This window comes from Nanorana parkeri, unplaced genomic scaffold (genome assembly GCF_000935625.1).
Source record: "Nanorana parkeri isolate BGI_ZX_2015 unplaced genomic scaffold, ASM93562v1 scaffold690, whole genome shotgun sequence".
Lineage (NCBI taxonomy): Eukaryota > Metazoa > Chordata > Amphibia > Anura > Dicroglossidae > Nanorana > Nanorana parkeri.
In genome coordinates, this window is record NW_017306958.1 from 865,939 (window position 1) to 877,321 (window position 11,383).

Genomic DNA, 11,383 nt, shown 5'->3' on the forward strand with positions numbered 1-11,383 from the left:
AAATGGCACACATAGAATCACTACTTGCAAAATCTTGTATTTATTGCTGGCTGTTTACTGTAGCCCTGTTTTATGATCCTACCATGATGGCAAACATTGATTTAATATCAGAGCTGAAACCAGGGGCGTTTGCTTTGGGCGGCACTTTAATCGGGAGCGGCAAAAATGCCGCCCCAAAACCAGTGAAGTGACCCGTTTCCCCTCTCCTATAATCCTAGGGGACATCCAGCTTGGATAATGCACGCAGGGGTGTACAGCAGCAGCAGCCGAAGGAATGAGCAGAAGAATACTCACTGCTGACAGGCTGGGGGCGGGGACCGTCTTCTGCTCTCAGGCATTCAAGAGCAAAGCCGTGGAAATGGATGGCCGGAGAATGAAAGAAAGACCCCCAGGGACCTGACCAGCGGCAGCCCAGGGAGCTCAGCTGCTGTCTGCTGAAGGTAAGGGACTGGGCAGAGCAGTGGGGAATGGGGTCCTGTGGACTGGAGCACTGAAAGATCACTGCAAATGCAGTGTGTGCTACAGGCAGACTTGTTTAATAGATCTTTGCACACAGCCTGTGGTATATATTATAGATCACATATAATAGATCTCTATACCTGTATGCAGGTGTTACCTGTACCAGGCAGCCATTTGTGTTGGGATCCATTATATTTAGAGCTTGTTCACACAATCCAGTGCATTCCAGCACACTTAGGGGCCGGAACGCACTGGATCGCATACAGCAAGCCTCCCTGCGTACTGGGGTGGGAGGGTGCATGGCAGTCCCATTCAAGTAAATGACACTGCAGACATGCCCAACCCGCCCACAGTGAGATTGTCCGCACCAGAACGCATGGTACAGCAATGATGTGACTTAGATGTGCACTGTGGCAAAGAGAAAAAAAGCAGAATAGCACTTATTTATTTAACAAGGAAGTTTGTCTGTCTCTATTTAAATATAAAATAAGTTATTTTAAAACACATTAAGAAGAAGGAAGCTGAACTTTCTAAGAAATATCAGGTACTATTACAGTAGTAAAAATATTACTCACATCTTTTTGAAAAATCTTTAACTGATTGAATATGTAAAAAACAAAATGCATATGAAAAACTGAACAGGATGTAAAACTTATGTAGGTAGGCAAATTAGTTTTTCAATCTGGCTTTCTTCCGCTCCACAGAAACTTATCTAAAACTTACTAATGATTCATTAACGGCTAAAGCCAATGGTCACGACTCTATACTCATACTCCTGGACCTTTCTGCTGCTTTTGATAGTTGACCACCCACTCCTCCTCAATAAACTTTGGCCTCCAAAGCTCTGTTCTCTCATGGTTCACCTCCTACTTATCCCAGTGCACCTTCAGTGTCACCTATAAAGAGTCATAGGTGACACTGAAGGTGCACTGGGATACGTAGGAGGTGAACCATGAGAAAACAGAGAACTTCCTCCTCTCCTCTTTCTCTATCTGTGGGGGTCCCCCAAGGCTATTATCTATCTACACCTCCTCCCTGGGTCAGTTAATAACTTCCCATGGCTTCCAATACCATCTATATGCTGACGACACCCAAATATATCTCTCCCCTCAGCTCACCCCTTCTATCTCCTCACGCATCACTAACCTACTCACTGACATATCTACATGGATGTCACACCACTTCCTCAAACTAAATCTGTCCAAATCTGAGCTTATAATATTTCCTCCTCTCTGCGTGCCCTCCCCCGACTTCTCCATCACAATCAACAGCACTACAATCAACCCCTCCTGTCAAGCCAGGGTGCTTGGTGTTATCTTTGATTCTGAGCTCTCCTTTCAGCCCCACATCCAATCACTATCCAAATCTTGCCGACTCAACCTCAGTAACATTTCCAAAATTAGTCTCTTCTTAACACATGATACAACAAAGCTTCTAATTCACTCTCTTGTAATATCTCATCTTGACTACTGTGACTCCCTCTTTGTTGGCCTACCACTAAGCAGGCTATCCCCCCTTTAGTCCATCATTAACACTGCTGCCAGACTCATCCACCTTACCAACTGGTCAGTGTCTGCCACCCCTCTCTGCCAATTGCTCCACTGGCTCCCACTTCCCCAACGTATAGAATTAAAAGTACCAATAGCCTAAAAAGCCATGAACAACTCCGCCCTAACCTACATCGACCACCTAATTCTCAAACAATCACCCAAACCGCCTCCTTCTCTCTTCCCAAGACCTCCTGCTCTACAGCTCTCTTGTCACCTTCGTGCATGCTTGTCTCCAGGTTGTTTCAAGAGGGTCTCCCATCCTCTGGAACTCCTTACCCCCAATCTGTCTGCCTGTCTCCTACTCTGTCCACCTTTAAGCGATTCTTGAAAACTCATCTCTTCAGGGAGGCCTATTCTACCAGTACTTTCAGATCTAAATAATTCCAAACAGTTATTACCTTTTGTATCACTTGGTCCTCGTACTAGATTGTAAGCTCTCACAAGCAGGGCCCTCCTACCTCCTGTACTGAAATTGTATTGCTAATTGTATTGTCTCCCTCAGTTTTGTAAAGCTCTGCACAAACTGTTGGCGCTATATAAATCCTGAATAATAATAATAGTCAGGCAGAAAAACAAGTCAAACAAGGAATATGTGCCTGTAGCAGCATGTGGAACTGGTACCACCAGAGAAAAGAGCTGGCTCCAAGTTGTTTGGGTTCTCTATGCTAGTTGGTCTTTGTTCTGACAAAATATGCCAATTTTGTAGCCAACTGCTTTTTCTAGGGATAATGTAGTATGAAGACTCCTTTTCTACTTACAAAATAGTCCAAAAACCTGACACCATAAAGTATATTTATACATTTCTATTATTGGTGGAAGTATGAATAAACATCATAATCTCCCCTCCTTCAATCACAGAGTGCTTTGCATGCTGTGAATGGAGGAGAAGCAGAATGGGCAACACAACCAGTTGTGTAAGTCTCTGCACCAGACGTTCTTACTGTACTGTACAGGCTGAATGAAAGTATGAGTTTTTCAAAACGCAGCAGCAGCCAGACATTGATCACACTTCATTAGTGGCAATATATTTTTACAGTTCAAATTTCCAAAAAATTGTCTTTGGCCGAATTTCAGCTTCACAAAAGTAATTAGCAACAGTTTGTTCGTAAAAGAAGAAGCAGAAAGATTGCGTATTGCCTGCAGCCTTTATGGGATAAATAAATATTTTATATTTAACCTATTTATAATGTATCATTCAAGTAGTATTTATTATCAATGTGAAGTGATGATTGAATGAAAACCTGTTTGCTTCATCACTTTAAGATCTGTTCAGTAATTCCTTAGTGTGTTTTTATTAGAAATTACAATATATGATCATTATTCAAGCTATTTTTATTGTGAACCCCTAGGGATCACAAGTTTCTTGTTTAAGCCAGTTCATTGGACAGTGAATAAGCACTGTGTCAGTGCTGAGTGAATTATAAGATTGGCTGAAAAAAATTACAAATTCTTTAGTAGGTAAAACTATATTTAAACTGCACAGTATATTTGCCTGAAGTTCAATTTTAATATTTGGCAACGGTTGTTAAATTCTATTGATGTTCTCCACAAGGGCTTTACAGTTTTAGGCTCCTGAGTGGAAAAACTCTGTAGGAGTTAGGAGTAGAACCATTCCAGCCTTTTTTTTTTTTGAGCAAATCTAACATCCAGCTCAGGAGCACAGTGTTTGTATCTGCTCAGCTTTTTTCAGTTGGTCAGCAGACACAGGATTTTCACTACCTCTGCCAGTCACAATGGCCACAATAAAGGGGTTTTCTACTGAATTAATTGATGCCGCAAAACCCCCTTTACACCTAATGCTTCCTTTTATCAGCGGTGTTAGATATCCTTTTGTGAACTGTATCTGTACTTACTGTGAGCTGTGTCCTCATTTTTTAACTACAAGTGTAAAATGTAAATGTGCTGCTCTACTGCATACATTGTACACTGAGTGGCCAGATTATTATGACCACCTGACGTTTGTAGGCAAATTAGCTATAATTAGCTATACTTTCGTGCTGAATTTGCTAGAGGGCCAGACCATTATAAATAGGGAAGCAGGTTGTTTACCACGACAGTAGAAGTGATTTTTTTTCTGAAGATATGGGTAAACAACGCGATTTAACAGCCTTTGAACGTGGGATGATTGTTGGCGCTCGGAGCCATGGAGCGAGTATCAGCTAAACAGCAGAATTCATTGAATGTTCAAGAGCAGCTGTTGTTAAAGTGTTTAAAGACTGGACTGTCAGCCAAAAATCGGGGTCTGAACGTGCGAATTGTGGCCGTCAGCGGCTAGTCAATGTTAGGGCAGAACAGAGAGTGGCAAGACTGGTACAAGATAACAGAAGGGCAAAGGTGCAGTGTCCTCGCATCACCTTTCAACATCTCGTGGAGACATCTCTTGGCCCAACTAAGTCATCTCTTGGAGTCATCTCGTGGCCCAACGAAGTACTGATGGGGTGGTCATAATAATCTGGCCACTCAGTGTATACTTTTTAAGGCTATTTGCATACAAAAAATAATAAGACTCCACTCCACTGTGCCACATTTCTTTATTATCTGTATTTTTTTTTTAATAGAAGCTCTGTTGTATATGAGCGCTGTTGCACCTCTTTTGCTGTTTTTACATCCCTTTACATATATATTGATAAGCATAATGTATATTTCTCATGGTATAGAAATTCTGTCAATGCACTGGACACTTGTTATTGTACTTTGATAGTGTATTCTCTATTCTGCAATAAAAATTTACTCTGACAACAAAATTACTGAAAACAAACACGTATCTTAGCTGAGGGGATTTATTTAGTAATTGATTAATTACTAATTATTATTAATTTCCTACTAATTGTTATCGGTCGAGCATTAAGCAAGACCGAGGACGGAGGGTCGGACAAATCGGAGGGAAGGACGGAGCTAGTATCAGACGGTTTTCTGACGGTATCAGAAGAAGGACGGCCGAAAAGACGGAAGGACGGGCATAAGAATCGAGCCGACGATCGTGTAGGAGGACCAGATCATAAGAGCGGGAAAACAGAGCTGCCAGATCAGGTCGTATGAAAGAAAGGAGGGGGGCCTATAAACTGTAAATTGTATTTTGTGGTTTGCAGTAGTGTTTTCAGAGATTGAAGAGGGGGGTAAGATTAAGTAATAAGTGCTTTAGGGCTAAAACAAAACCGTAGTAAAAAAAAAAATTACAAAAAATTAAATGAAATTAACCCCAGGACAATAGTGTAAAAAACCCCAGGACTAGAGAAATTAACTAACCCCAGAAATATAGTACTAATAACCACTGGTTGGTAGTGTAATTAAATTAAGCCCAGGACTTTAAAGTAATTATCTACAGGGTAAATCACTAAAATTACAGGAAAACAGGGGCATAAGTAATACAACTTAAAATTTAATGGAAAGTTACGGTAGACAGAAGTATTAACTAATTAAGGGTAGAGAAATAGCCACTTGAGAACGATTAGGACTAAATAAAATATAATAAATAAAAGGATAGATAAATAAATAACCTAAATATCCATAGATAAAAAAGGGGATAAAATATGTCTTCCGTGAGTGGGTGTGCTACCAAGTGCATGTCATGCGCAATGTATGCGTTCGTTGAACAGGCGTTCGAGGGGAAATACAATTGCGCTAGATGTGAGCGAGTTGTTTGTTTGGAAGCCCAGATCCTGGATCTAAGCAAAAAGCTGGCAACACTAAGGAGCATAACCAACATGGAAAAGAGTCTGGACCTGACGCACCAGGCTCTGTTGGAGGGCGGCATAGATGAGGAGGTGGGGTCGGAGGAGCGGGATTCCGAGGTGGGTAGTTGGGTCACTGTTAGAAGGAGGGGTAGAGGGAAGAGTGGGAGAGAGGTCAGCCCTGATCTGACTAACCCCAGCAAATATGCCAGGTTGCAGAATGTTGGGGATATTAGTTCAGGGGCGACACTGCTGGAGCAGGACGCCTCTTCTATGCGCAGGGGGAGTGACTGCTCTAGCACGGAGGGGAGCACGATGGTCGGACAGGAGAGGCAGATCTTGGTGGTTGGAGACTCCATCATCAAGTGGACAGACCGGGTATTCTGTCATCGGGATCGCGATCGCCGAACAGTGTGCTTCTTACCTGGAGCTCGTGTTTGGCACATTGCGGAACGAATTGACAGGTTACTGGATGGGGTAGGGCAAGACCCAGCTGCCTTGGTGCATATTGGCCACAATGACAAAATAGGTGGCAATTGGAGTGTCCTAAAAAAGGGGTTCCAAGACTTAGGTGCTAGACTGAAGGAAAGGACCTCCACGGTAGTATACTGCCGGTGCCAAGAGCCACTCCAGAGAGACAGCGCGAGTTGAGGGAGCTTAACAAGTGGCTCCGAGGCTGGTGTCGGAAGGAGGGCTTTGGGTTCCTGGAGAACTGGGCTGACTTCTCAGTCGGCTACCGGCTCTTCAGCCGAGACGGGCTACACCTGAATGGGGAAGGTGCAGCATTTCTGGGGGGAAAAAATAGTCAAAAGACTGGAGGAGCATTTAAACTAGCTAACAGGGGGGAGGGAATAAACTAGGGCTGTGCAAATTAACGATTAATTTCTCGATTAATCGTTAATCTTTTTGATCGATTAAAATTTTTTTTGATCGCTAATGAAAATACCCACCTCTCCGCTGGCTTCCGGGAGTCCCGCTGGAGATCCGGTGACGTCACTGACATCGACGTCACCGGGCTCCTTCCCCCTTTCCCAGGTGGCTCCGTCGGCTAACGAAGGGAAGGGGGGAGGAGTCTGGTGACGTTGATGTCACCAAGTGCCTCCGTCGGCTAACGACTTCGATGTCCGTGACGACACCGGACTCCTCCCCCCTTCCTTTCGTTAGCCGACGGAGCCACTTGGGCTGGTGAGTTTGCCCAAGAAACTTTCTGCACGAGCGCCAGCCAAGCATTGGCCTATACACATACAGCACAGCAATGAAGTAATACAATGAACTAGGATCACACTAATCCAGCACGTATTATTCTGAGTTGCCCCACTCAATCGGCGGCCATATTGAGTGGGGCGCGTGAGATTAATAAAGTGCTGGATTAGTGTGATCCTAGTTCATTTTATGACTTCATTGCTGTGCTGTATGTGTATAGGCTAATGTAGTTGGATCTGTATGTGCGTTATAATTAATCGAAATTAATCGATAAAAATCAGTAACAGCCCTTTAATAAACATATATATATAATTTAAATGGTGAACAAGTAAACACAGGGAAAAACAATAAGGAAGGGAGTAATACAGGGGTAAATGGGGGGCTCGCTCCAGTCAACAACAAGAACAACAATAAAATCAACATAGATAACTTAGGTTAACATAGCAAATTGTATGGCCATAGTTAATCAAATTAGAAATGACCCACCTATAGCAAGGCAAAGTACAAAAAAGTAGCGGAGAGCGGGATAATATTTTGCATTTTTCCAATAGTAGGTCAAAAATGAAATGTATGTACACCAATGCTAGAAGTCTAACAAATAAACTAGAAGAGCTCGAAGTTATGTTACTCAAGGAAAACTTCGATATAGTAGGAATAATGGAAACTTGGCTAGATAACACACATGATTGGGCCACTAACATAGAGGGGTACAACATGTTCAGGAGGGACAGGTGTGGGAGAAGGGGGGGTTTGCATTTATGTTAAAATTAACCTAAAGGTGCACATACGGGATGATATAGCGTTAAATGGTGGGGAAGACATGGAATCCATGTGGATAGAACTTGATAGGCTGGAGGCTGTAAGCTAGCCGTAAACTTATTGTGTGGGTGTGTTATAAACCCCCAGATATAGGGGGGGGGGGAGGAGGCACAGCTACACTCCCAGATGGAAACAGCGGGGAAGCAGGGTAATGTTGTCATTATGGGTGACTTCAATTATCCGGACATAAACTGGGTGACTGGAACATCCCATTCGACAAAAGCGGCCCGTTTTCTGAACATGTTGCGAGACATCTTCATGGATCAGATGGTGGCGGTTCCAACTAGGAAAAATGCCATCCTAGATTTAATAATTTCTAATAATGGGGAGTTAATTGAAGATATTGCAATTGGGGAGACATTGGGTAATAGTAATCACTATGTGATTACCTTCAATATTGGGTATAGAAAAGGGAAGTCGGCGGGTCGGACAAACTTCAGGAAGGCTAACTTTGATAAGCTGTGCCAGCTAATGAGTGAAATCAAATGGGAAAACTTATTTCTGGAACTAAGCACTGAACAGAAATGGGAATGTTTTAAGACCACATTACAAAAGGCTATTACCAAGTGTATATCATTGGGGAAAAAACTAAGCCTGTATGGATAAATAAATCGGTAAAGCAACACATCAAGGACAAGAGAGTGGCATTTATAAAATAAAAAAGACGGAAGGGATGTCATTGGCGTTCGCTAATTACAAAGAATGTAACAAAAGATGCAAGAAAATAATTCGGGAAGCTAAAATAGAGTGTGGAAAACATATCGCCACAGTTAGTAAAAAGAAACCCAACATTTTTTTACCAGTACATAAACTGCAAAAGAGTAAGAAAGGAGCAGATAGGCCAAATAATGGATGATAACGGGGAGTTGGTCACAAACGACAGGGAGAGGGCTGAGGCATTGAATACCTTTTTCTCATCAGTATAGACTCAGGTTAAAGACGGTACTATTAAACATAGGAACACACATAGTTTGTCTCAAAATATTCCACAGTGGTTGACAGAAACCGAGATACAAAACAGACTCAAACTACTTAATGCAAATAAAGCATTATGACCGGATAATCTACACCCCAAGGTACTCAAAGAACTAAGCCAAGTTATAGCGGGACCATTATTCATAATTTTGAAAGATTAATGACTGGCAGAGTGCCACGCGACTGGCGGAGGGCTACGGTAGTTCCAATATATTAATGCCATCCGGGGGAACTACAGACCAGTTAGCCTTACATCGGTAGTGTGCAAGATGTTAGAGGGTATGATCAAAGACCACTTAGTAGAATTTGTTCAGGATAATGCCATAGTAAATGACAACCAGCATGGATTTAGGAAAGACCGTTTCTGTCAGACTAACTTGCTAACTTTTTACGAAGGGGTAAGTAGAGATCTGGATGGAGGGAGGCCAGTGGATGTGGTATATTTGGACTTTGCTAAGGCATTTGACACGGTACCACATACACGTTTACTACACAAGCTGAGGTCTATGAGCATAGATGAAATGGTGTATACATGGATAGAAAACTGGCTACAGGAACGGGTACAAAGAGTATCCATAAATGGCACCTTCTAGGATTGGGCTAGGGTCATGAGCGGCGTGCCCCAGGGATCTGTACTGGGCCCCATGCTATTTAACCTTTTCATTATCGATATTGGGGAGGGGGTAAACAGCCACGTTTCAGTGTTTGCTGATGATACTAAAATCAGGAGGGTAATAGAAACTGAATCAGACGCTATAACATTACAGGGGAATCTAGATAAAATAGGGGAGTGGGCAACTACATGGCAGATGAGGTTTAATGTAGATAAATGTAAAGTAATGCACTTTGGGGTTAAAAATAACAAAGCAAATTACACACTAATGGGAGCTCCGCTGGGGAAGTCCGAAAGGGAAACAGATTTGGGGGTCATTGTAGACCACAGACTGAATAATAGCTCGCAGTGTCAGGCTGCGGTAAGCAACGCAAGTAGGGTCCTGTCCTGTATTAAGAGGGGAATGTTCAGCAGGGACAAGTCTATAATTCTGCCACTTTATAGATCACTGGTTCGGCCTCATCTGGAGTATGCGGTCCAGTTTTGGGCACCAGTGAACAGAAAGGACGTCTTTGAACTGGAAGGGATCCAGGGGAGGGCGACCAAACTCGTAAAGGGTATAGAGGACCTGAGCTATGAGAACAGGCTACCGAATTGAAATATGTTCTCTGTGGAAGTAAGGAGATTAAGTGGGCACATGATTTTCATGTAGAAAATGTTTAACATTAGCAGCAAACTTTTTACAATTAACTCCATGACAAGGACGAGAGGCCACCACCTAAAATTGGTGGAGAAAAAATTTCAGCACAAGGGGCGAAGGGGTTTCTTCTCTGTTAGATCAGTCAGGGTCTGGAACTCTCTGCCACATGCTGGAATAGCAGAAAGCAGTTACCAGCATGAGCCTCTTCTCTAGCAATAACTTATTGAAAAATCATCTCCACCAAACAATAGTAATAGTTATTTCTACTGTTTGGAGGAGATAATCTTTCAATAAATTAGTGCTGAATGAGATGCTAGTGCTGGTAACTGCTTTCTGCTAATTAATTTTCACATAATACAAATACAGGCACTATAGGTCCACATTTACCTTGTAGCAAATATTCTGCTTAGCTCATCCAACACATTGTTTAGCTTCACTTGCAACTCTTTGAGGATGTCACTAGTTTCTGGATCCAACTAAAAATACAAGAAATACAAATACTGGGTTAAAATTGCTTGACTGACTATGGGACCATGCAGCACTGGATTAATATGGTGAAATTAAGATTACATTGGTTGAACCCGATGCACCTGTGTCTTATTTCAACATTACCTACTACGTAACTATATATTCTGTTCACATCCTGAACATTCCAAAGAAAAAAACAAATGTACATGTGACTGGTATTGGAAAATAAAAAGCTTTTTGCTTACCATGAACTTGTTCTTATGGGTAAGATCCCAAAATCAGTATGACTAGGGGATCAAGCAGCAATAGATACATTTGGTGCTTATATAATATTGATTGAAATAACTTTGTATTAATTGTTTATATAATACTACCTGAGTTCTCTTTCAGATAGAAACAATAATTGGATTATGTTTGTTTAATAATGAATAGATATAGATTTGTGTTTGCTTACATTGTAAATTGATTGCATTGCCCATGTGTGTCCTTTTTTATTTTAGTGTTAAGAATTGTTTTTAAATTTTATTTATTTTGTCTAGATATACTGTATAACATATAATTGCCAACTAAGCTCTCTATTTACCTAAACACCAGGGACTTATTTTATGTATTGTACTGCTTAAAGTGCATGTCAACCTGAAGCCCTAATTAATATATATGCCTTCTCATAACTCTTTAAAGTTATTTTGCATAAATGTTTCCAATTGTGCATTAGCAATCTGCTCAATTTAATCTCTTTGTCCTTACATTCAAAATAGATAATATAGGAAAGGTGAAAACGTAAACACACTACTATTTATTAGAACAGTGGCTTATTCAACTTTTCAGTGCAGGTTTGTAGTGTAATGGTTGTGCTTAAGTGACTATGATAAAATGCCTATTTCAATATATATTATAATATATATATGTTATTGCTCCTGTTCATATTAATTCTTAATCAAAATGGCTGCCTAGTTAGTTGCTCAACTTAGCACCCCTCCCCCCC

At 41.5% G+C, this 11,383-nt stretch overlaps 1 protein-coding gene across 1 annotated transcript in view; it reads right to left on the bottom strand.

Annotated features, from left to right (window-relative positions):
• Window positions 1-11,383, bottom strand: part of LOC108792854 (protein unc-13 homolog A) — a gene marked incomplete at its 5' end in the record, with an annotated part of 82,309 nt that overhangs the window by 41,462 nt on the left and 29,464 nt on the right. The window contains one exon of the mRNA XM_018563727.1: window positions 10,318-10,406. Within this exon, the coding sequence (XP_018419229.1) occupies window positions 10,318-10,406 (89 nt within the window). The remainder of the gene's footprint in view (window positions 1-10,317; window positions 10,407-11,383) is intronic.